The sequence below is a fragment of the Aptenodytes patagonicus genome, chromosome 1, assembly GCF_965638725.1.
Source record: "Aptenodytes patagonicus chromosome 1, bAptPat1.pri.cur, whole genome shotgun sequence".
NCBI lineage: Eukaryota > Metazoa > Chordata > Aves > Sphenisciformes > Spheniscidae > Aptenodytes > Aptenodytes patagonicus.
Genome location: NC_134949.1, coordinates 15,974,976 through 16,001,853, shown reverse-complemented (window position 1 = coordinate 16,001,853; position 26,878 = coordinate 15,974,976). Strand labels below are relative to the sequence as shown.

Below are 26,878 nucleotides of genomic sequence, written 5' to 3'. Positions count from 1 at the left end.
AATATTTTTATTCTTTCAGTTTGTCTGATCACAGACCTGTTATAGAGCTTCCCCACTGTGAAAATTCAGAAATTATCGTCAGGCTTTATGAGATGCCGTACTTTCCTATGGGATTTTGGTCCAGGCTGATCAACAGGTTGCTTGAAATATCACCTTACATGCTATCAGGAAGAGGTACAAATCTTTATCTTCAAAAGCAATAGTGAGCCTGTTTGCTTTGAATGCCAACACCTGCATGTTAAAGCTCTACTCCCCAACATTGTTTTGCTTTAGCTAATTTTTGGCCACTTCACAAATGTGAGAAAAAGAACAGTGGTCATTTTTGTAACTTAGAAATATCCAGGAACAGATAGTGCCTGATCTTTACAGTGGTGTGTAAAAGAAAGTGAAAGTTGTAAGCAGCCTACTTCTCTCCTTCACATGCTGGAGATGGAGGAAATCCTTATATTTATGCAATATTGCCATTTGCTTCTACAAAGAATACAGGAAAGGATATGTCTTCCACACAGAAAAACAAACTGCTTTTCTTCAGGTTCATTGATTCTCCCTTTATGAAAGTCTAAAAACTTCGCTTTTATCAGAATGGCAGGGGGGTCTTTAATTTTTTTCCAATAATTCCATGCTTTGACATGAGATCAATCTGCTGAACTTCGCAATTTCATTCATCTTTGGTTTTTTAATGTGTGATTTATGAATAGTAGTGACAAGTGAAGTATGAAAAATAGGCATTGCTAATGCTCTACAAATATGATTTATAACTGCCTGCTCTCCTGGCATTCGATTTCCTCCTCAGCATAGAATTCCAGCTGCATCTTGCTATTTCACGAGTGTGTGATAGAGGAAAAATGTAAATCACTGACTTTTTTTCACATGTTGCCTAAGATACTCTGTTTGAACCTGAATGTCCCTAAGCATTTCTGTAATCCCTACATGTATCACCTGCTACATGACTTAACCATCTGATTAAATATTTAGTTTGTGGATACGCCCTATAGAACTGAACACCAGTTGACATATATTCAGCTGTTGTGGGGCTATTCTGTCTGCAAAGTTGTAGCCTTTATTTTGTTTGTTATTTGGGTAGGCATAAACCAACAGTCATAATTAAATATTTAAAGTACCATGAATTATTCGGAATATTTTAAAATATGAAATTCATATTGGAGATCAGGTTTTTAATCTAATTTTGTATTTTCTAGAGCGAGCTCTTCGTCCTAATAGAATGTATTGGAGACAAGGCATCTACTTGAATTGGTCTCCTGAAGCTTATTGTCTAGTGGAATCAGCAGTATTTGACAACAACCCAGACAGTTTTTTGAAAATTACGGCACCTTCTTGCAGAAAAGGTTAATTATTCCTGAGCCTGATTTTTGCTCCGGTTTGATTGCAGCTTGGCATTTTGTTTTGTTGTGCTTTTGCCTTTGGAATGTAGAGTTTAGCTTTGTAATTACAAGTATGGCAGACTGAGGTTGTAATTTCCCTCTCTTGGTTTCTTAAAGGGTGCATCCTTTTGGGGCAAGTTGTGGATCACATAGATTCTCTTATGGAAGAATGGTTTCCAGGTTTGCTGGATATAGATGTATGTGGTGAAGGGGAAACCCTGTTGAAGAAATGGGCTTTGTACAGCTTTCAGGATGGTGAAGAACACCAAAAAATACTACTTGATGACTTACTTAAAAAAGCTGAAGAAGGTATATATTTATGCCATTTCAGGTATATAGAGGTGTGCCTGTATGTAGATAAATATTATACAACATCCCCTTTATAACATTTGGGTACTTCATGTTATTTAAAAACGTTTCACTTCTGTAAGAAATAATTACGGTGTAAGTCAAAAGCAACTTGTTCTTTTTTTTATCTAAGTGCTGTCTGTATAAGTATAGAATATGGGACAGATTGCAGCTACTCTGTATAGTCGTGTATAAATGGCAATAATGAAAAGAATCATTTTGTCATGATACCAATAATGCAACTTCATTCATGGAATTGAATCCAGCACATACTAAAACTGATACTAGATATTTTGGTTGGACCACATACAATACTAATTTAAAAGGCATGATGGCATTCTACATACTAACAGAATTATTTCTTTTTATAGACAGAAAAATAATCTCTTGGTTAGTTTGGTGGTGTTACGTAGCAACAGTTGCTATCACAATACTTGAAAATACTTAAACATGTAAAATACATTAAGCTGAATGGTAAACTTAATTAGTGTTCCGTTCCATATATATATATATGTGTGTATTTTTGTGTGTGTGTGCGTATGTATATATATACACACACATATGAATTTAAATTTAGGTACATTGATCATATGCACTCACAGAGATCCATGTACCTTTCAGTGCCTTTTGAATGATGACTACCCTTTTTTTTCAATTGTCTCATTTCTTTTTCTTAGGTGACCTTTTGGTAAATCCAGATCAACCAAGACATACCGTTCCAATAGCTCAGATTGCTCCTGATCTGATATTGGCTGATTTGCCTAGAAATATTATGTTGAACAACGATGATCTGGAATTTGACGAAGCTCCTGAATTTCTCTTGGGTAAGCATTATTTTGTAGGGTTTTTTTACAGAGGTTATGTAAACAAATCTATTGAAGTCAGTTCTGCAACATATGGAAAACATTTTAGAGATTTCTTTTCTGTGGAAATTTATTTTTTAAGGTATTCTGAATTTCAGGTTATTGAGTTTGGAATTTTCCATTAACTTGTATGCTAGGACACTGTTTTCTGTATGTTTAGATTACTGATCACGAAGCTTAACACAGTAGATGATCCACACGTCTTAAAATTGGACCCTTTCAGCTATTTTTTTTGAGAAATGGTTGATATCCCTTTGCTTTTAATACTCTTTTCAATTTTATCTTTGAAAAGGGGATGGTGGGTTTGGATCTGTGTACCGTGCATCCTATGGTGGAGAAGACGTTGCCGTAAAGATTTTCAATAAACATACTTCCCTCAGGCTTCTAAGACAGGTAAGAAATACTGGCTTTTTTTCTGTAGTGCTGCTCTTGGAATACCAACCCTAGTGAAGAGCTTAAAAAGCTTAAGTAAAGTGCAAGACTTCACTCCAAAACATTTCTGAGTTTACTTCAGAGCTACAGAGGTTATGCTATTTGCAGTATTTCATCTGATTTTACAATTTACAGGAGCTTGCAGTGCTTTGTCACCTCCATCACCCCAGTTTAGTGTCTCTGCTGGCTGCTGCAATCCGTCCCCGGATGCTGGTGATGGAATTAGCCCTTAAAGGATCTCTCGATCGTTTGCTTCAACAAGACAATGCAAGTTTAACTAGAACACTTCAGCACAGGATTGCTCTACATGTAGCTGATGGCTTAAGGTAAATGTGACTCCTACGTTGCTTTAAAAACAGGATACAGCTGCAAGTAGGATATACTGCAAATGAAAAGCTTATATTTTCTTATATCTCAATCAGAATATTCCCTGGGTCAGACAAATGCCTGTATTTTTATGATTGATTAGCTGAGGTATAACACAAACTTTTCTTACCTGTTTTTTTCTGCTAACAAGTAGAGAAAGTAGGTCATAGAATCATAGAATCATTAAGGTTGGAAAAGACCTCTAAGATCGAGTCCAACCGTCAACCCAACACCACCATGTCCACTAAACCATGTCCCTAAGCGCCTCATCTACACATCTTTTAAATACGTCCAGGGATGGGGACTCAACCACTTCCCTGGGCAGCCTGTTCCAATGTTTAACCACTCTTTCAGTGAAGAAATTTTTTCTCGCATTCAATCTAAACCTCCCCTGGTGCAACTTGAGGCCATTTCCTCTCGTCCTATCGCTTGTTACTTGGGAGAAGAGACCGACACCCACCTCGCTACAACCTCCTTTCAGGTAGTTGTAGAGTGCAATGAGGTCTCCCCTGAGCCTCCTTTTCTCCAGGCTAAAATATATATATATAAAATATATATGTCACTGCCAGTGACACTTCAGATAAGACTTGGTACTAAAATGCTGCAATGTGTATGTGCCAGTAAATAGTATTTCAGAACAATTCTAAAGTCAATATCCAGTAAAGTGGTGTCATGTTGGTGATGTTTGACATTTTTTAACACAATATTTAACATTTGAAAGCACAATCTACTGTTGTGGGAATAATGCATTCAGTGTGTGTGCATAGATGCATCCCTGAATTATGAATGCTTTCAATAAATACTTTTTTGATTAATAGGTATCTGCATTCAGCAATGATCATCTACCGTGATTTAAAGCCTCACAATGTGTTGCTCTTTACCCTATATCCCAATTCAGCCGTTATTGCAAAAATAGCTGACTATGGCATTGCCCAGTATTGTTGCCGAATGGGAATAAAAACCTCCGAAGGCACACCAGGTATGGAAAAATGCTTTGGTTTACAGTGCTTTATGTCAAAAAATAGCTATTATGTTTTTTATTTAGTCTGTAAGAAGTAAGTCAATTCTATACTCTAGTGAAAATCATGAAATGTAGTCCTAATCATATTACAAGTCGTGATGGCAGATTTATACCTCTTGGCCTTTCTTGGTATTCATATTTTAACTCCTTTTAGAAGAATCAAGGAATACGCTAAAGGTTTAAAAAGAGAACAAATTAAATTACGTGCATTCATTATGATTTTTTGCTGTCTTCTTTTAGTATGGTTATTGTGATACTGAAATTATACTGCTAAAATTATTTGTTGTTTTAACTTTAAGTTATGCATAGGTAGGTCTTAATTTCTTTTAAAGGCAATAAATACCTGCACTGTTCCCTGACCTTAGAGAGAACATATTAGCATCCATTTTAAAGCACTGAACAATTCAACAACTTTGAAAAGTGTCTTTAGGTCTTGGAAATTGTGCATGAGGGTGTGACTTCAAGTGTTAAATGTTAGACCTTCAGTAAAGACTGCAGACTTGCCCTTCGTTTTCAGTATTCATTGCTAAATGAATTATTTTATGTGTAATGGTACAGGAGCTCTGTAACTGATGTACTGTCCCCTTCCTTTATGCTGATTGCTGATATTTTTGGAGGTCTGCCACATGCAAACTATTGCCAGCCCAGAAATAGTGTGCCATTTTTGGTTTACTTCCTGTGACATTTTCATTAGTAAGTGTTTGTTCTTAAAAGGATAAAGATGGCTTCAGCTTTGTATGAATCATAACTATTAATGAATGATTTATTTGCAGGATTTCGAGCACCGGAGGTTGCCAGAGGAAATGTTATTTACAATCAGCAAGCTGATGTTTATTCATTTGGCTTGCTGCTTTATGACATTTTAACAGAAGGAGGTAGAATAATGGAAGGCTTGAAGTTTCCAAATGAATTTGATGAATTAGCAATACAAGGAAAGTTACCAGGTATGCTGTGTTAAAGTTTTAACATGAAAGCAGACCATTTGTCCTTCCTCCTCCAAAAATAACACCTCTTATATTTTATGTTGTATCTGACAGTGATCAGAGGAGGAGACTAAATAATGGCAATTTTTAGAAGCTTCTCCTAACTTCACACAGTCTTGAAATAGTGAGAAATAGGCATCTATTCAACGTCACGTTGGTTATAATTTCATTGCAATTTCAAAGGATCTAGCTGGTTCACTTTATAAAGAAATAGAGGTTTTGTATACTTGGGATTTTATCCAGACCTAGCTAAAATGGATGTTGCTGAAGGTACCTTCTAATACCATGTCTGGACTTGACCCTTAGATATTATTGTGATAATGCATTTCATGCACTAAGATCAACACAATTCCACTTCTGTTCTTTGATTATGATACGTTACATTAAAAAATCCATTATTGAGAAGCTGTATATCTTAAAATCTTTAGAAAATCCCTTGAAATCTTATTAAAAAAAAGTGTCACTACCTTAAAAGAGCAGCCATCCCTAAAGGTTTTAAATAGGAATTCCCTTTTAACTTGTCAAGAGTGTGAAGTCCCTGCCCAGCTACGTAACGTTCTTCATATTCCATCTCCATTACAATATGTAGTTGTTGGCTGCTGGAAGGGAGATTAAACAGGTTATCAAGCTGGATGTGATGTGGTTAGCTGGACAGTGTAACTCGGTATTTGGCAACTTCTGTGTAAAGAGCTGTTGAAGTTTATAGTACTACAAGCTTAATGCATGGCGTTCTGATTTATTGCCCTGCAATAGTGGATATACTCGTGAAACATTCTTTAAGACTAAAAAGTCACTCCATCTAGGAAAGGGCAGCAAATGTACCAGTTAATCTAGCATGGCTTCTCCATTAGGAGAGACAGAGAGTTCATACATTTTCTACTCCTTAAGGAGAGTAGTCCAATTCATAGCCCTGACAGTTTAAGCCCCCTCCCTAAAGAGGCCATCCAAAGAACTGATAACTAAGTATCTCTTGAGTGCAGCTGTCCATTTGGCCATTTTCTGTATTATGAGCCCTATGAAATAATCAGAAGTATTAGTTTCTGGAGATAGTACGGTTCCATCTGGGCACATGCTCATCATTTATATATTTCCACCAAAAAAGGGGCTGGCTGAGCTTACAAGTAAACAGTGCCCATCATTTGCTGAACAGGATATGTTCATTTGCAGGTATTTATCATTAATGTTACCTCTGTCTAATGTAGGACTGGAATATCTGCTGCAGATTATGATGAACTGAAAGGAAAATCAATACAGGCACTATTATTCATGAGTGATTTGTTCTTAGAGAGGTCAGCACCTATAGTCATAAGATACATATTCAAAGCACTGAGTGGGAATTTAAACTTCCATATCTCTTAAATACTATGTGGAGTTGTTTATCTAAATTGCTATACATTTTATTGGAAGTTCATCTGTATTCCATATACCCTGCCCAAACACAGAAGAATAAATGCGGAGAAAAATGTTCACAGGAATTGAAAAGACTGCAGACTGAAGTGCCATGCCCTTGAATGGTCAGCATTAATCAAAACACAACTCTCACATATCTGTGATTCAGTCCCAGGTATAGGGACATTAAAAAAAAAGTTAAAGCAAAATCCATTTGCTTTAACTGCTTTTAATGAAAAGGACTCTAGCTCTAGCATTTCATGCTCTAGCATTTAATGGCAGATGAGCAATTCCAAGCTGTTCATGCTGACATTTTACCTAAGAGTATGATATTTCTTAGAGCAGCTCTGTAAGAAGTTGGATGTATTCTTAAAACAAGAAGAAAGTTATTCAGAACTCTCATTTCTGAACTATGGTAAAGGCTGGTTAAGAAGTTATCTAATTTTACATTTTAGACCCTGTCAAAGAATATGGATGTGCCCCCTGGCCTGAAGTTGAAAATTTAATTAAAAAGTGTTTGAAGGAAAACCCTCAGGAGCGACCAACATCTTCACAGGTATTACTTAGTGTATTTATTTGTATTGTATCATGATAGAAGATACCATGAAGTTGTTGTGCTTTCTAAAAAGGAACGGGACATTTAAGTTAGTAAGAGGCATAGGGGTTTTTCTGTTCTTCTTTTCTGGAACTGAAACAGCTACGGAATATTGCCTGCTCTTGCCATCCAGGAGAACCTGTTCATTGAAATCTACCAACCATTTATTCTAGCCTGCTGGTTTTCTCTGTGTTGCTGTATAGTGATTGTAGCGAAACAGGATTCTGATTACTTCATGGTCTTTACTAGAGCTACGCAAAAAGGACTTTGTTATATAGTATCAGCGTGTCCTGGTTTCAGCAGGGATAGAGTTAATTTCCTTCCTAGTAGCTGGTACAGTGTTTTGGATTTAGGATGAGAACAAAGTTGATAAGCACTGATGTTTTAGTTGTTGCTAGGTAATGCTTACACTAGCCAAGGACTTTTTAGTTTCCCATGCTCTACCGACTGAGAAGGCTGGAGGTGCACAAGAAGCTGGGAGGGGGGCACAGCCAAACTGGCCAAAGGGACATTCCATCCCATGTGCCGTCATGCTCAGTACATAAACTGGGGAAAGCTGGCCCGGGGGGGCCGCTGCTCGGGGACTGGCTGGGCATCGGTTGGCGGGTGGTGAGCAATTGTACTGTGCATCACTTGTTTTGTGTATTATTATTATTATCATATTATTATTATCATTTTATTTCAATTATTAAACTGTTTTTATCTCAACCCATGAGTTTTTCTAACTTGTGCTCTTCCAATTCTCTCCCCCATCCCACCGGGTGGGGGGAGTGAGCGAGCGGCTGCGTGGTGCTTAGTTGCCGACTGAGATTAAACCACGACACAGTGCGGTTAGCCTACACTGTTCATGCATGTGAGAGGAAGAACAGCAGTGTGGATCTGAAACCTACTGTCTGTTATCACACATTGCATTGCTCTTTGAAATGGGTGAAATTTTCAAACATGCCTTAATCCCATTGACTTCCTGAAGTTCTAACAGAAAAATAAGAGTCAACGTAAAGGTGCTCAGTGTACAACGACTGCTCATTAATAGTGGTAATACCAATGAGCAGACGTGCTGAGATACTATGTCCATATTCCATAAAACATTGTTACCCATTGCTTGTTATTTATTTATCACTGCACGAGCCATTGTTATTATCATGTGCATGCTGTGTCTTTCTTTGTAGGTTTATGAGATCCTGAATTCTGCAGAGCTTATCTGTTTGATGAGGTATGTTTCAATACCCAGCACATCCACAGCAGAGTGCATGGTAGCTGCCAATCAAAGCTGCAAGAAGGCAGGAGTCTGGATAGGCAATGGAAACACAGAAAAAGCACAACTTTCGTTTGTTAACCTAAATACAGATGGACATACTTGTGAGGTAGGTGGGAAAATTGAAAAATAAATTGCCATTTATTCTAATTTTTTGGCACCCAGATGTATTTCAGAAGAATTAATTGCATTTTAACAGTAGGATATTACTTCTGGAAAGCTAAGCTTTGAGAGAACAAAGATTGCTCATAAGTGAGTTATCATTGTATCCATGAAATGAAGCAGAAACGCAGTTGCTTTTTCCTCTCTTCCTGCCATCCAGCCTGAACTTTCTCATAATAATGTCTTTCCACTACTGGGTTTCTTTCTTCCCCTCAGATGGAAGCTAGTTCTAGCACGGAGGCTAGAACAAAGAGTAATAGCTATACAACCCTTCGTATCTCTACCTCCCCTAACAATCCAGCTAGTCTCTTAACAGTTCCTCTCTTCCCATGGATGCCACCTCCTTGTGTCACTTTGGGTGATACCCTCCAGCTCTTTTCATTTGCTTTTTGTATATCTCAGTCCTGTGCCATCAGAAAAGGGAAAAGGTTTTACTCAGGCTTGATGTGCTGTGATGCACATGTGTGCCAGAACTGAGTGTGACTCATCATCTAAGTTGTTTAAGTTATATTTCCGTCTGCCATCTGTTGACCATTGAATTGGTAGCTTTGGTATAAATTATATGGCTTATTTTTGTAAAACTAAAATGAGAAAAAGAAGTATTAGACCGGTACTTTTTTGTTAGCAATTAAACTGAACATATATTGCAGTGTAGTTCCATTTGCTTAATTCTCTGATGGCTTTGAGACCTTCATTAGACTAGAGAGAGAGAGAATATTTTTTTCAGCATTCAGCTTAGAGATTTTCCTGTGTACTGTTCGAGGGGTCCCTCCCAGCACATTGAAGATAGATGGTACAGTTGGAGATGTATTCTGCTAATAGGGAATTAGATTTCTTAATGAGGAGGTTAGGCCATGGGTCTGTCCAGGGTCCAAGAGGATTGTACTTTATTTTTATTACCAGCAATTCACTAGCATTTACCCTTACTGAAATCATAACCAGGTTGTTTTTCTTTTTTTTCTGACTCAGGATATCGCAGATAGTAAAATTTTAAGTTTGGCCTTAGTGACCCTTCCTATTGAGAAAGAAAACTGGATTGTAGCAGGAACCCAGTCTGGTTCTCTGTGGGCACTTAACACAGAAGATGAAACAAGAAGGCATCGTCTGCAGAAAATGTCGGATTCCATCACTTGTTTATACTGTAATTCTCTTTCAAAGCAAAGGTATAAATGAATTTTAAATATTTTGAGTTACATTTTGAAAGTATGACTAAACAGAGATGTTCAGAAAATGACATCTGTACGCTCATGCAGTTTTGTTCAGACAGCTGCTTATTTTGCCTGTACTTTCACTTGATTTTGCACCCTGTGTAACTGGAGACGACATTCCTGACCACAGGAAATTTGCTTTTAGTGTTCAGTGAAACTCTTGAAATACCAGAGGCTACTCATTTAAATTTTTCTTACCTGATTAAGGCATTTCTAGAATTCATTATTTTATTTTATTTCAGCAAACAGAAGAATTTCTTCTTGGTAGGCACAGCTGATGGCAGACTGGCGGTTTTTGAAGACAGAGCAGTAAAGGTAGACTTGTTCTTTGCTGTCTGTTCTACAAAATACTATCAGTAATATGTAAAGCAACTACAAATAGTAGCTTTATTTCATGCAGCTTATTTTTTAATTGCTTCTCTAAAACTAAAAGTAGTTTTCTACTGCAGTCTTAGAGAAACTGCACATGTTTTACAATATCTGTTTTAACCAATAGAGTTAAGAGGGGGAAATTATTTCTCATTATACAATTTTGAAAGGCCTGGCAAACTGACTAGAGAGTGACATTAATGGTTGTTATTAAGAATATTCTAATAGTTTTAATCTCCTTTATTTATTGCTGTTATAGCTCCTCCTTCACACTAAATTTTCGTAGAACAGATATCTTCAAAAAGACAACGTCGTTTAGATTTTCTGTAGGTCAGAGTTCTGCTCACAGACCAGATAAAGATAAAGAAATGCTGGGAGCTGCTTATATCAGCTGGTTCCTGAGGGTTAGCTCCTGACCATATGCAATTTAGAGCAGTTATGGATTTGCAATGCATTGCAGAACCAGAATATGGTCCAGTGTGGGATGTCTCCAGGATATGGATGTGACTTTCTATCCAGTTCTTGAACTGCGCCAGGGGTTACAGAAAGTGTCAGTCCCAGCTCTGTCCCGTTTCCGCTCACACAGGCTGTTTTCTGTGGGACATCTGTAATGAGACTGTAGTGCTTTGCAGTCTCTAACATTCTGGTACGATACCGTAATGGTGCAGAAAATCTGGCTGTGTAAATTTAATTCAGCAGGCTGTGTGGCCTTGTTTTAACAGTTTACAAGTGTCTGTGTATTCCTTGTTTCTAATGGAGAGTATATTTTTTCTTGCAGTGTAAAGGTGCTACACCTTTGAAGATACTAACTATAGGAAATGTTAGCACACCACTGATGTGCTTAAACGAATCCTCATACTCATCTGAAAAAAATATAATCTGGGGAGGCTGTGGAACAAAGATCATTGCCTTAACTAGTGATTTCTCTGTTCAAAAGCTCATTGAAACAAAGAGAAGTCAACTGTAAGTTTTTTTTACAAATCGTGTTACTTGGCTCTTCTGTTGTTTTCATTGAAGGCTTCTGGCAGTACTTTGATGTAATGTCTTGTTCTAGAGCTCGTGCTTTGAGTTCTCTTGTTTCCATTCTTTTCCTTCCATAATGCTGATGGAATACAGTGTGCATTGAAACAAGATCAGTGAGTAGTGTTTAAAGTATTCATTGCTGCTTTTAAGCAAGGGATATGCATTTTTACTATATAAAGGATTTATGAAGTCATCTATTCAGAAAATGTATAAATGCAACTGATCAGTTTTTCTCCCCCAATTGCATTTGTCCAGGCCCTGTTTAGTTTATTTAGAATTATACACACATACTTAGCATAGTATTTGTCCTTACATGTTTGTCTGTATGATATGTGTGCATATCTTTGCCCCGTATAGTTAAATAATGTATGATTGCTGACTTCTCATTATTTAGAAATTAGAGACTGAAGTTTTTGGAGTTAAGGGGAATTTTTCCTGAGCAGGGAAAGCAGTCTTTGATTTTACGCTAGTAGAGATCATTACTCTGGGAAATTAATTTGCTTTGGAAAATAATGTGTTAATATAGAGCAAGAAACTAAAACTTCAGTAAAATGCAGTTCAATGGTAAGATGCAAAATATGTCACAGGAATAATTTGAACTTTGTAGAGGCAAAACTGTATACGGTTTTGAAAATAAACTTGTCAAAACCAAGTAACATTAGGGAAAGTAGCAGTGTTACTGAGTGTCTGCTATAAGGGACCTGTGATATTGAGCTGTTCTTCAAGATGAATTGAAGAGTCAGCGAAATAAGCTAATGCTGTTAAATTGCAGGGCCAATAATATTTTGATACGTGCAGGCACAGATCTGGCATGAGAGACAAATTCGTATGTAGAGGAAAATAGTCAAAAAGGCTGTCAGCTGAAGTGAAACAAGAGCAGAGCAAGGTGAACTAAATCTCACTGCTGCTTTTTAGGCTTAGCCATCTTTGTGTTGAGTGACCCTTTATGGTCTTGTGGGCCCTGTGAGAACTATCGAGTGTCTCCAAACATTGAAAGAGCGGCAGGAGAAAGGTGGAGTTTGCCCTGCTGTGATGTGACCATATGTGATTTGCAGATAGATGAGAAAGATTTATTAATAGGTTTTGGGCGTTACTGCACCTCCGGGGATATCATCAGCATAACTCCGTTACTGTGAGAATATATGTCAAACTGTAGGAAGATTGTAGCAAACCCTTTCAGTTGTATCCTAGCCTGGTTTGGTTTTAAGGCTGAACGATTCTGTAAGTTAGAGGGAAGCTAACCCCACTCATAATAGTCCAGTTTTTCTACTAGATATTTTCTGTGTGTCTAACTGGAGTTCTTCTCTCTTCTAGGTTCTGTCATAACGCTTACAGTGATGCAAACATTATTTCAATAGCAATAGACAAATCCATCTACTTGGCAAAGAAAAACAGCCATTTTGTGGAAATCTGGGACAAGAAGACAGAAAAACTTTCTGAACTAATAGACTGTGTACATTTTCTTAAGTAAGTGTTTTATTTCAGATTGACAGCCTGATGCGTAGAAAGCTGAATATCAGATTGCCTTCTCTAGCATAGTACCTTAGCCTGCTGGAGGTAAGGGATTTGCCCAGTTCTTTGGGCAAATGTGGAATTCCTTTCCTCTCTTTTGGCCCAGAACTTCAGAATATCCCATATAGAATCTCAATTTTTTAAGACCCTTATTATATTTCATAATTTGTCTATGATTTCAAGAAAATTCATTTAACTCTGCTCAAGAAAGAAGAAAGTCTTTTGCTGTCCTTCGGGTACTAATGCTTTTGCATCCAGTTACTTCCTACATCCCCTGAATAAGAATGTATTCTCTCTCCAGTGCACAGATTCAGTAGGAGATCAGAGTTTTATTAACAGTGATGGCGATTTTAATTTGCATTTAAATTGTTCCTCTCCCTTAATGTGCCATGTCCATTTCATTTTCATGGTGAGGTTAGGAGCAGCTCTAGGTGTGCTCCTCCCACTTTGCAGTGACATTATTCTCTTGGGAGAGAACAGAGAAGTATACCTGCCTCCTATTTAAAGGTCTTTTGAAGCAGACTAGCTGGGTCTCAGAAGTCCAGTAGTTTTCATCCCGGTTTGTTTCAAGTCAGTCAACTGATTAGCATGAGACTTTTGCGGCTTGTCTTGATGAATGATTGTTTAAAAGGCTGGTATTGAGAGAGTCGTTTTAGCAGTTGTGGAATAGCGTGCCACGAGATTTTAATACAAATTCTCTCCATACTCATAGGGACAAGGTGGAAAAACTAAATAAGGAATCAAAACATAAACTGCCTTATTCTGGAAGAGTGAAGACAATTTGCCTGCAGAAAAATACTGCACTATGGATAGGGACAGGAGGAGGACATATCTTGCTGCTTGATTTATCAACACGTCGTCCTGTACGAGTTATAGACAACTTTTGTGATTCTGTTAGAGTCATGGTAACAGCTCAGCTAGGTAAGCAAAACCATCAAATGACGAGTACTTTGAAATCAGTGCCAAGTTTAGGATTTCTGTCTCCTCTTTGGCATGGTATTCCAGGAACAGATTCGCATTTTCCATGTTTTGTTCATTCATTCTATTCCACTGCTGTCATCTTCAGTCAATGTCAGACACTCCAGTGTTAGCTGAATACCAGCAGGCTGTCATACCTGTGCCCACATAAAACAACAGCTCTTCCCTGGCTTGTCACTGGTCAGCACATGAACACACCCCACCTTCACTGCGTCCTTATGCCATGCTTCAGCACAGCCTCACCATCTTCTGTCCGATAACCTTCGTCTTGATCTGTGTCTGCCTGTGTTCTTTCTCCATATTAAGTTTTACGCTTCTGCCTTCTCTGTGGAGCTTGTTAGGATTTAATAATTTTTCCTTAATTGCTTATTGCCTAGTTTTCTTCTCCCATCCTTATTCAAGAATGGTTCTTTTAGGTTTGGGTCACAGGCAGATCACAGCAAAGCTGGGAAAGTGCTACACACTTGGACTCAGGGTGTAGACTTGTACATATGTGCTGTTCCTGTCACCAGGGCCAGTTGTTTCAGGCTGCTGTAGGCAGACAGTAGTTGTGGGGTTTCAGTGGTAATTACAAACAGCCAGAGGAGCGTAGCTGAGTATGGGGCATTTCTTGGCTGTTGTAACTTCCTTCACCTGTACACTTTCCTGCGTCTCTCCCAAAAGTAATAAAGGCCATACCAACTCAAGAGTTCATTGTACTGCAGTGGTGGGTACGTTTAAAATATACATTACTTCAAAAAGTACTCTGGCACAACATGTGGGTTCCCATCACCTTCCACTGTGTTTTGAAAAAAACCTCTGGAGTTCCCTTGTCAGTGTGATTTAAAGTGTGTTTGCTGTCAAAAAAAGACTCTGAAGCTGTTGTTGTGGACTCAGAAACACACTGTTATCCTGCTAGCAAACTTCATAGTTCCAGGCTGCGGATGTTTCCTCATTACCATCATGAACTTAATTTGGGGGCTGGTTTTTTCCTTTCTGGCACCAGAAGTATCCATAGACTACAGTTATCTCACAGTGCTGACAGCATTGTATGAGTCAAAAAACCTCCATCTTCCTCTGACTTGCCTTTGTCTGAGACAGCAAGTTTGTAGAGTCTGTTCAGTCCTCAGCTGTTAAGAGTGCCAGCTATAGTGTCCAGATTCACTAGCACAGCATTTTCAGTCCTTCTAGTCCTGATAGCTACAATATTAGTACTACAAAGGGACATTTTATTTTTAGCATTTTGTAAAGAACTTACTATGAAAACAAAATTTCTGCCTCACTTATTACTGTCACCACTGATAGGGAAAGTATATCGTATAGAATAATACAGTGTGATTTAAAAAGCCTTGAGTCTCATATTCTTTGTTTCTAGTCACCTCAACATTTTTAATCAAAATTTTATGTATAGAAAAGTTAATACTTCAGGAGAAAGAGTTTAGCTGCGTTTGCACAAATCTCAAGAATGGCAAGTAAGATTGATACATGCAGTTTGATGTGTACTTTTTTCTTTTGATCGTTTTTCCCAGCAATTATTTATAAGGGTTGGGTTTTTTCCTGAATTCAAAGACTTTGTTTTTACTGGGATTTTCACAGATTCAGTGAAAATGGCACTGAGGCTGCTGAGCAATTCTTCAATAGTAACACATTGCTTGTGTGAAATGGGAGAAGATCGAGGGAAATATTTTTGTATTAAATAGTTTCATTTAAGATTAAAATATATAATGTCAATCAGATTTAAATATTTCAGGGAAAAGAGATTGCCAGACTTTGAAACATCAATTTTATCTGTAGTTCATCTATGAATATGGAAATATAATGTCTTTTTCTAGTTCTCTCACCTAACACATTGACTTATAACAGACATGAGACTTATCATAGAGAATGATTTATATCTAAATCTGTAGTTCATTTTGCAAGTGAAAATTTAGACTTCTGTATAGTAAGAAAGGACCTTCATCTGAATAAGAAACATTATACTTAATTTCTGATCACTTTTTTATGGAATATGGATAGGACTGGTTGCAGAAAAAAATAGTGATGAAAAATCTGAGCATGGAAGATGTGTATGGTTCCCACCAGCCCTCATCTACCATAAGCAGATTTACATCAATATCAAAGGAGAATATACTGCAGATCTCCACAGGGCAGGAAAAATCTCTCTCTACCTTGCAGAGATCCTGGGGGACCCACTAGAAATGTTTGCTGATTCAGAAGGAACGTATCGGAGGGGGGACACTGCAGTGTGGTCACACAAAACTTCTAAGACTGTGGCTTTCACAGTAAGCCGTGCTCCAGTCTACTCATACCCCAGAAACTCCCTCCTCATCTCCCTGGGGGAGTGTGTAAGACTTCATGTATGAAGAGGTGTGGGGCACAGTGCTGCAGCTGGGGTGCCTGCACGCAGAGGGCTGTTCCCTCCCTGGCCTGATCCGTGACCCAGGTATGTAGGCTGGGTCCTGTATTCTTCTACCAGCGTACAGCCAAGGGCTCACCGCCCTCGTTGCGCTGCCAGTAGGACAGGGAGCTGCTGTGGCAGGAGAACACTTAACAGCTTCTATCTATCTTGCAAGAAATTTATAAACATGTCTTGTTGGGAATAAGTGGGAAGTTGATATTGAAACACTGGCACATTCAACTTACCCCTCTGTGATCCAACCACTCCTGTCTTCTTAGTCTTTTTTTGCATTATTCAGTAGGCGCCTTCCTATGATCCATCCCCTATTTCTAACTCTCTTCCCTGCTAACTCTCTTTTCCTACCTACGTGCCATCGGTAGTTGAGAACACTTTTAATCAGTTTGTATGATATTTGGTTGTTTTGGTTTTTTCATAACCAAACTGATTACTGGCACTTTGTGTTTCTGCTGTGCACTGGGACTTCATTTGCAGCCTATCCCTTCACTGTGACATCTGTTTCCTGTGACTCTGCTACCTCTGCTTGTGGCATATAATAGGGTGCTTTGTTTTTGGGCTTGTTCAACAGGCTGGCCAGCTGATCCAGTGCGTATGCCTTTGAACCCTGATAAACCCCTACATTAAATGGAGACGTGAACTATATTGTTTTCATGTCTGGGTTTTTCATGGTTAATGATTTTGAATAAAGGGTCCGGTTGACTGAACTCTGCTTTCTGTCCTCTTAATGGCATGAGGTTGTCTACTCCTTCTGTACTTAAATTACAAAGTTCCCATTAAAATTAAAATCTGACATTTTCTTTCTTTGAAAAAGGGAGTCTCAAGAATGCAGTCCTGGTTTTGGGATACTGCTATAAAAGTGACACCGAAGACAACAAATATCACAAAGGTACCTGAACCGTGTTTTCTTAATTTGTATTATTAGTGGAGTAGACATTATTATGCTTGACTGCCCTCTGAGATTGGAGAGTTGATGATCATCGTTTGATATAATTTTATTGAAACATCATTAGTAGTTTTTGTTGTCTTTTGCATTTCTGGGCTTCATAAAAACTAACAGTAACTTCCAAAAATGGATCAGAGGAAGCCACTATTTGAAGTATATAATATAATTTGCTGGAAGACTGTATTTGGAGAGTAAATGTCATTGTCTAATTGGAGAATGTATCAAATGGATTTCCAGAGGGGTCTGTGCTAGGCCAGGAATCCTCAATGTTTTCATGAATGATGTGAATGAAGGAATAGTGCATGTGCTTTTCAGATTTGCAGACAATTCTCAGCTAAGACAAAGCCACAAGCACACTGGAGGGCAGGATTAGAATTGACCTTGACAAATAGAACAAATGGTCTGGAAGGAAATAGGATACAATTCAGTAAGGACAAATGCAAGACCTTTTACTTAATTAGGAATGATCCGTTGTACCAACATGAGGAAATGACCAGCTTAAACAGCAGTGCTGCAGAAAAAGGGTTATAATTGATTGCAGGCTGAACATGAGTCAACCGTGTCACGTTGCTGCAGAAGAGGCAAACACTGTTCTCACACCAATCGAAAAGTGGTGTCTCTAAGACATGAGCTAATTCTTACACTCTGCTGAGTGCTGATATGGCCTCTGCTGGAGGAGCGTATCCATTTGGGACATTGCTGAATGATCTGGGCTATTAGGAATAGTCCAGAGGAGAGAAATGCAACCTGTGAGGAAATGTGGCAGGAAGTTAAGTTGGTTAATATAAATAAAGCTTAGAGAGGACACGATAATAGGCTTCAAATATGTAAATAGAGAGGAAGGGAATAAAGACTTCTGCATATTCCCTGTGGGTAGGATAAGGACTAACCAGTTTCTATTACAGCAAGGGAGATTTAGGTCAGATATCAGGAAAAGCTTCCTGACAATTAGGATAATGAAGTACTAGAATAGGAAGATAGCAAATCTCCATCTTTAGGTTTTTCTAAGAACAGTTACAGTTGACGCTCTGATCAATGCCCTTCACCTTTATCTCATCCCAGTTTCAGTGACTACTAAAAATGTGGCAATGACAGTATGAAGTTAAGGGTGGCAAGTGTAGATGAGCTGACTAGCGTAAAATAAGAATCAAACTTACAGCAGTGGTTTTTATATTCTGATATTCCCTGATTATTACCATAAGAACACCTATTGCCTTTTTAGCCTTTTTATTGTATTTAAGAGTGCCATTAATTATACAGAGAGGAATCAGAGACTCCCAGAAACCTTGGGGCCTTAGTTTGTGAGCCTCTACTCATGCAGGTGTTCTCAATTATCCTTATTCCACTGAAAGCAATGTGAATTCTCCATGAATAAAGAGTTGTTTGCATGAAGGGAGACTGAAGAAGTGGCCTTTTCCCAGTATACACACTACCTTCTGAAATCAGTTTTCATTTTTAGGTAACAGTGAATGGGTTTTGAGTCTTGTGAGCATTTAGGGTCTATCTGCTTGGGAAAACAGATGAAATTTTATGCAGGCACCTCAGTACTAGCATGAGCTATAGCTCAGGTCAGTACTTTATGGACCACAGGCACCAGAAATGGTTTTTCAAGTGCTTTTAAATTGTATACTTTAAGTTTAGGAACTGGAATCCAAATCACTGTGCAAGTACAAACAGCTTGTAACCCATAACTGCATTACCTCACACATAAAGGGTCATATAACTTATCTTCCAGGTCCTAAGCATCATGCTTCATTGAGACAATTTACAAGTAATTAAAAAAATAAGCAGATAAGCAAAACCACTTCTAATTATGCAATAATTCTTCTCTGTTGCAGTTTCCAATTTTTTTTTTTTTTTTTTCCAGAATTACAATCCTGTGTTTCAGTGTGGGACATTAACCTGCCCCATGAAGTGCAAAACCTGAAAAAACATATAGAAATGAGACAGGAATTAGCAGAAAAAATGAAGAGCTTTTCTTTGGACTGAAAAGTCACCCTGCAAGTGCCATTCTCTTTTCTAGTCTTCCATCCTAACTTACTGTGCAATATTTACAACTTCTTGTTGCTGGGGTTTTTAACCAAAAACCAGGAAGAAAATTGCCGTGAGAGAGGCAGTTGGTATTCATAGGATACCAAGAAAAAAGAAGGATAAGTTATTTCTAATATTTGAAAGGACAGAAAACTGTTGAGAATTTCTAATCTAAAGTGTTATCACGCATCTGTTGTTTACTTGTGAAGTTCTGCTCTCAGCAACTATGGCTCAACTTCAGTACAACATTGTTCATCCGGTTTTTGATCCCAGTTAAATTGGGAATAAGCCAGGAGACTATAAATGGCTCTTATTTACTTCATTATCTCTACTGAGTTGACGCTGTAAAAAGAAGCAAAATTTAAGCCTCTGTGTGTTTATTGCAGCTTGCGTGTATGAGTTTGCTCTGATGATTCATGTTCTAGTAATAAGTCAGAGCTCATGACCCTGAGTACATGAAAGAAAACATTGTATTTTTTAAATAGCAGTGTTTAAAGGAACATATGACTACATTACTCCTTGAAAACAACAGGCAGAATAGTCTTAATTTCTTCCATGAATAATTGACATTTTCTCGTTATGATCAGGAAAAAAAAAGTTGTGCTACAGTAATAAAATAGCTCAGAATTTAAATACACCGACAGGCTTCTGCAAGTTGGTGTCCTCTTGCAGTACTGCAGTCTGCCTTGTTCTAGGAGATGCAGTCACATTGTTATGAACATTACCATTCACGTATATCTGTTGTACAGCTCACTTTGGAAAGCCAAGAGAAAACACAGGGAGAAAGCTCTGATCTAAATGCTGCTACAACTTGTACCCCAAAGAAAGCAGCATGCTGCTGCAGCCAGACTGCTAGTTCTTAGTCCAACTTGCTGGTTTGCTTATCTCAATCTAAAAAAAAAAAAAGGGAACTTTCACTTTGATGTTTCTAACGTGCGATGTTTCCACTTATTCTTGTTTTAATTTATATTGTTATTTTGGGGGTAAGCAGGGGAACCTTGAGGAGTGTAAGAATCGGCTACCTCTTGCATGTAACTACCAGAACTTGTTGCCACACATCTTCATTCAAGAGATGCCTTTTGCTGCTCTCTGGCTATAAGTCCAAGCTGCTTCTTACAGCCTGCACTGACCTGCTCTAAGTAAGTGCGTGCCTTATTTCTGTCCATCAGAAGACAGATGTCATTTTCTGATACCGAAAGAATCTATAGGGTGCTCCTGAAATCTCAGGGAGTGGCATACCCAGAGCCATTCCTGAGTCTATGGAGCTGAACAAGGTTGAGCAACCAAAAAGTTCTCTCAGTTCCATTTTTACAGTTTTGGAGAAATTACGTACTAGGACAACAGCATTTATTATGTCCAATTATTGATTAATTCAACAAATTATGATACTGATATTTTGTTGATATTAAATCAACAAAAATTGATATTATGTATCATTGTTCTGTTTTCTGCCATTTGTTGAGTGCGTACTCAGGATTCCTTTCAGATATACACCCCAGGTTTTATGTATTCTTGTAATCTGCATACTGAGAATAATTTGCTATTTATATGGGATTTTATAACTCAGAAAATATATATTATCTTATAACGAATACTTTTTTAAAAAAATAGAATACATGTATTGTGATTATGTTTATTTATAAGTCATTTTGAGATGTAAGCCTTAAACGTTTTTATTAAAACTGTGCTTTGTTAATAACGTCGTCTACTTTCTGATCGCTGAATTTCCAAGGAGGAGCTTTTGTGTGCAGTTTTTGTGGAGCTTAATCCCTTACATCAGGATGATGCAAGATCCCAGTTCTGTGGGGTGTGTTGACACAGCTGCATTCCCACTTGTTCTCTGTCTCACAGTGCACGTCTTGAGCCCCTTTCCATTCCCCAGTTTGTCTTCTACGTAGTGTTCCTCACAGCCTTTCCCAGAGATGGGAGGTGACGTGTGAGCAGTACTGTCCTTGCAGTCGTTAGTCACCTCTTCCGAGACTCTCTGGAAAAGAATGATCTGCAGACTGAATCGGGCCTACAATGTTAGGTACTACATGGATAGCAAAGGTCGAGAGAAACGATAGCGACCAAAGGAAAGACAGGAGGTCATTACAGACCTGACTAAATTGGCCACTGTTACCAGTGGTGAGAGTGTAAAATTCTGTAACAGTGGTAACCCACTGTGACTATTTAGCAATACAGCACTCCTTCATATGGAGCACAGTGATCCAGCTGCATCCTCCCCAAATACTGTTTAGTACTGTAAGAAAAGATTTGGAGAAGATCCTGCGTTGGTGCTTCTTGTTATTCTTTGCCATTTGATATAGTCTAGAATTGCATCTCTGGCCGTCTTGAGCCCTATTCAGCTCATGCTGCGCAGCTGCCTGTCTGCCAAGCGTGGCATTTCTTGGAGACAATAGTGACAGGGCATATCCTGTCAAATAAAGTGGACAGCCCTCAGCATCTGTCTCTTTCCTGAGTGTGGGAAGGCTGAGGAAGGAGGTGGCTGCAAAATTGTTTGGCCAGAAGCTGGCAGGCGGTAAGTGTGCAGGTCCAATTTAGAAACACTCAGGGACTGGCATCCCCTTCCCAGCTGGGACATGCCACCAAGGGGAAGAACAGCACTTCCGTGCAACAACCATTTAAACCCGTGCTATAAGAAAACCTCTTCCCAGAAACGTGTCTACTGGCAAACTATAAGGAAAGAGGGGAAAAAAAAGATCCATGACACTGTGTTCCCTCTGGTTTTAGTGGAGCTGTTTGGAAACCAGCAGGATGTGATCACGTAAGAGTATAAGCTCTACTGGGTGTAATGCTTCCTGTATACTTAGGATAACATCCAGCACCTGAAAACAGAAGGATAATCCTTACTTCAAAAAAGAGCCTGTTTGCTCATGGGAAACAAGCAGCACGGTTTGGCTGTGATTTAACACCTGAGCTGGAACGTGTAATTAATCCCATGTTCCTCAGAACTGTGTGGCTAAAGGCTACTGGGGTTTAGACCTAAAGACAAAGAGACAAGCTGTACAGTGAGCTGAATGCTTGACTAGATACTGATTTTTTTTTTTTTTTAAAGCACCTTTCCCCTCCTGCACTATTGCCTTTAATTAGGGTCATTCTTTTTATTGGTTGCTTGCTCTGACATAGAGCTGGTTCATCTGTACCTTAATTTTAACCTTATTATTTCTTTTACAAGCAGTTCATGGTTAATCCCACTGTAAAAAAGTTATACAGCCTGATTTCATGGACTTTCTGTATTATATACTGCCGTTCCTCTTACTCTGAAATCTCATACTTCCTTTGGTGTCCCTTATTATTATCCTGTTACTTCTTTATGTACCACTTTGGGGCAAAACTGAGACGTGTAATGGAGGAGAGAGAACGAGGCCTCCTGGGTGTGAGTTGATCCCCAAACACAGGCATTTGTCATTACTGCCACTTAATAACCATACCCATCCACCTGGAGCGAGCAGGGCACATAATCCATTTTGTGATGAACTCATCAGATGCCAGAGATGTGAGCAAGTAGTAAGGGAAAAGAATGAGGCTCAGTGGATGAGGAGAAGGCAATGACATACAGATTTTTGTATCAGTCTTTCAAGTAGAGAAGCGTATGAACAATTCCTCTTCTCGCTTATTTTCTGCCCTTTAAGTCATTCATTAAGAAATCTGAAAACAGCTCCATTACCTGTCTTAAGGGAACTAAATTTTCCGATCAGAACTAGCAGTTGTTCTGCTTTTTCTGTCTGAATTAGTTCTCCATCCGTATTATGAACTCATCCCAGGACTACTGACCCGCACAGTCTCTTACATAAAACCTTCTTCAAGGCCTTTGAACAAGTATAAATAAAAATTACATTTATTGGCTGGCCAGTGTACCATTTTGTTAACTTTTCCAAATCTTTTTTGTTTTATTTTTTATTAGGTAGGCATGTATCTTTATAACAATTTTATTAGTTTATAAATACAGAGTGGCATAATCACATGAAAGCTGAGAATCATACTTATTGCATAGCTGTATTTTAAAATTCATGATGTTTAAGCGGGGGGAGGGAACCACCAGATGTATTATTGTTGTATTAGCTAAGGGAAACTTAATTTAGCAAAAATTTAGAAGCCAAGGCACGTGAAATTTCCAGCATTCACCTTCAAGAACATCCTTTGCTGTATTTGTGAGCTGTGCAGGTACTGTGTGAAGACAGCAGTGCCCGTAGCTGTAGACACCTCAGTAAGACTCCTCAATATTTAGACTAGGTCCTGTTCAATTAAGTAACAAAATTACAAGAATGATCAAATTGTGAAACAACTTTTTTCCCTGCAGTGACCTTCTGCTGACTGGTACCTACCATTCACATGGTTTATTTGGACTGAGCAATAAAATGGAATTATTTTTAAAAAGTTATTTAAAATTGATAGACCCATAGCTCAACAAAAAAAAAACAAACAGTAATTTTTTTTAAAACTAGCTTAATACAATTCTGCTAAAACTAAAATGAAAGTAAAAGAAAGTTAAGGCTTTTTCTTTTTTTCCTTTTCTTCTGTGTTGCTTTGATTTTCACACACACACCCCCAAAAAAAACCCAGCATAAATCAACAAAAGCTTTGGTTCCCCACCGAGCAGCAAACCAGCCGACTTTCATGCAGTTGGAGTAGTTTATTGAACCGCTCAAGAGTAAAACCACCCACCCAGGGAGGAAGGGCTCAGGGACCAGCGCCTGCTAGGTGCTGGTGTGGGCTGGAGGGAGGGGGCACCAGGGGCTGCCATGTCTAGGGGAAGGCTCCACAGAGGGAACAGGCCACAACTCCTGCTAAGGAAGACCCCGAGGCCAGGCTCACTCTGCCCCGTCTCTTTTCTGTATAGGCCTGTTTAGTCATGAGGCTGCAAAGGGAAAAAAATATTTCGTGACAAGCTCCCATTTTAAATCCTTTCTCAAGGGAAGGACAACCCAGAACTAATCACAGAGGGAAAGGAGAGGCCTTGGGCTCCCCTGCAGAGCCTGGGTCAGCCCGACACGGTGACAGGAGCACAGTGACTCAGCTCACAGGGTCACACACCTCCAGCATCGCCACCTCTTCCCCTGCTCCATGTTTCATCAGCTCCTGCAGAGCCCAGCCCATGCAGGACCATCAGCCAAGAGGATACAGCACGGCAGGACAAGCCTTTATGTTGTAGAGAGAAAGTCATACAGCAGCAATGGAAGCACCCAGCTCTTTGCACTGCAAATAAATACATTAACTTTAGTTCGTTGATGCTCAGTTCTGCTTTTTCTTGCCTTGATGTCTTGGCAGTTGCCTTGAAAACACCTGTTCTCCGCGAGGCAGCAAGAACCATCAGCCACCACCCACTGGGCTCCTGGGCTCTGCAATTTGGAATTTAAACCAACTGAGCTAAGGCTGAGGGTCAGAAACCTCAGCTTCACACCGTTACCACCAGAGATCACAATAAATAAATTAAAAAAAAAAAAGCAGCTGCACAGCTGTGAGCCCTTGGAAGAACAGCAGCAGCATTTGCAGCTTGCGAAGCAGACGCTGGGTTGGTTTGTTCTGACAAAGCTGCCAGCAGACACACCGGCAGCTCCCCTGTGGCTGTCCCTAGCACCTCCTGGCCCCACAGCACGGCTCCCCTCCCTCACTGCTGCTCGTTGACCAAGTCTGTAGCAGCCTGAAGAGGGGAAACACCTGTTCAGTTTTTCTCAGCAAAGGCCGTGCAGGGCTGAGGGACGTCAAGCCCAGCCACCCACCCTGATGCAACAGTGTTTCTGGGGGCTGGCAACACACAGGGCAGCCCAAACCAGCTGCCTCTGGCAGCATCTGTCCCCCTGGCACCTTCCTCCAAGGAGGTGCATCACCCTCCGAAATGAGCCCATCCTGCCCACAGCTGCCCAGTGCCTGCCCCTCTGCCCCTCATCAGGCCAGGAAGCAACAGGTCTGCGCACACTGGCCAGGAAGATGCCACTGAACCCCACTGGGTTTGCATCACACCTTACGCAAACGTATGGAGAAGCCAGTTCTATGCACAAGCGGTTTTCTTACATTATCATAAGCATTTCCTGATGAATGCCCACATAAAACTCACGTGAATTTTGCCATTTTGAAGCTCACTGCTCTGAATCTTAGTACTCTGCTGTGCTACGTCCACGGGTGGGCCAAGGAAGAAGAGCCGGGCTGATGCCCTGGGGCTCAACTAAGTGGGTGCTGACCCCAAGGTGCTCCATTTGCACCCGTGGTTCATCTTCCAGGACTAAGAGAGGCCACCTCAGATGTTGGGACAAGCCACCAGGGCTCAGACATGCCCCCCAGCCCTCCTTTCTGTGGGGAAACCATCCATGCAACAGGGCTGACACCTTCTTCACCCCGGCCAGGCCTCTCCGAGTGCTGCTGACAGAGGACCAAAAGCCCATCCGCTGTCCCTTCAGCAATGCCGGCCACTTAAAGGAAGATATTTCCCCTCTCCACATGCCTCCAGACGGCTACAGCAACAACTTTTTTGCATTAGTCTAACACTGTCAGGTTTAGGCAAAACTCAAAAGGATGCTGTTAAATCACGTGCGCACAAGTGAAGGTTTAATGAGTTTCCTATTACTCAAAAAAAGTTCAAAATTTGAAAAGTGAATTTCTAAACTTTTCTTTAAAGTCCCTGGCTAGAGCCCACGCTCCAGGCTGAAGCAGAGCAACAGCAGCCCCTAACGGGCAGAGAGCCAGAGGCCCGGGCTGCCCGGCAGCCGTGCTCAGTTTAAATGCCATGGTTGTTCATACTCACTTTTAATAACTAACTACCAGCCAGGTAATTAAGCTTCAGTAAACAGTAATTTTCAAATATTATCCATGTGTCAAAACTCACCTCCCCCTTTTTTTTTCTCCTCCAAAATAATAGTATGTGCTGAGCACTCAAACTGGAAAATCTCATGCAAAACACGTTCCCACCTCGTAATTACAGGAAAGTTTGCAAGGAAAAAAAACCCAGAGAACATTCAATTTCCTGTTTTTACAGCTGTTACAGCTAAACCCAGGAAGGGACACAAACACCTGGGCTCTGCAGGGGCTCAGCAGTAGCTGGTGCAGAGCAGTCAGTCATGCTGGAAGAGTCCGAAATCCCCATTGCTGGAGCTGGGCATGGGGGCAAGAATCAATATTCAGTGTCTGCAGTTCCAATAAAACCGGTGCCTGATACATAAGGGACCACGCAGCGCTGCTCCCGCAAGCTCCCAGCACATGGATGCCCAGGCTGGGCAGCTCCACGAGACGCATCGCTCCTTGGTGCAACTCACACCGTGAGGGGCACGTGGCAGAGGCACACGCAGACGGGTGCAGGGGGAGGCTCCTGCCGAGAGGATGCCAGTGGCCTTGGCCCCGGAGAGGAGCAGGGACGGTCCTTGCTCGGGGAGGTCAGAAAGCCACCAGCTTGCCTAAATCCAGGCCTGGAGATGAGGGCCCACAAACAGGGAACTATTTTTAGTTCTGCTCCATCTCACCTAGCCATTTTTGTTCAGTCAAAGGTTTTATTTTGGACAAATTTTGCTTTTTAGTTTAAAAGCCCTTTGGGCTTTGACCATGTCAACTTTGACCAGCACCGCTCCCCTTCCACGCAGGCATCTCCAAGACATCAGGACAGCAAAGTGCAAAATTGCTATTGCTACTCAA

General features: G+C 39.9%; 1 protein-coding gene across 1 annotated transcript in view; it reads left to right on the top strand.

Annotated features, from left to right (window-relative positions):
* LRRK2 (leucine rich repeat kinase 2) overlaps positions 1 to 20,952 on the top strand; it is a 74,459-nt gene extending 53,507 nt beyond the window's left edge. The window contains exons 35-51 of the mRNA XM_076328866.1: positions 20 to 174; positions 1,200 to 1,346; positions 1,500 to 1,691; positions 2,408 to 2,554; positions 2,886 to 2,986; positions 3,161 to 3,351; positions 4,210 to 4,370; positions 5,186 to 5,356; positions 7,240 to 7,340; positions 8,549 to 8,743; positions 9,766 to 9,959; positions 10,247 to 10,319; positions 11,152 to 11,336; positions 12,711 to 12,863; positions 13,621 to 13,829; positions 17,093 to 17,167; positions 19,092 to 20,952. Of these exons, the coding sequence (XP_076184981.1) occupies positions 20 to 174; positions 1,200 to 1,346; positions 1,500 to 1,691; positions 2,408 to 2,554; positions 2,886 to 2,986; positions 3,161 to 3,351; positions 4,210 to 4,370; positions 5,186 to 5,356; positions 7,240 to 7,340; positions 8,549 to 8,743; positions 9,766 to 9,959; positions 10,247 to 10,319; positions 11,152 to 11,336; positions 12,711 to 12,863; positions 13,621 to 13,829; positions 17,093 to 17,167; positions 19,092 to 19,213 (2,572 nt within the window). The 3' untranslated portion in view covers positions 19,214 to 20,952. The remainder of the gene's footprint in view (positions 1 to 19; positions 175 to 1,199; positions 1,347 to 1,499; positions 1,692 to 2,407; positions 2,555 to 2,885; positions 2,987 to 3,160; positions 3,352 to 4,209; positions 4,371 to 5,185; positions 5,357 to 7,239; positions 7,341 to 8,548; positions 8,744 to 9,765; positions 9,960 to 10,246; positions 10,320 to 11,151; positions 11,337 to 12,710; positions 12,864 to 13,620; positions 13,830 to 17,092; positions 17,168 to 19,091) is intronic.
* Positions 20,953 to 26,878: the final 5,926 nt, after the last annotated feature.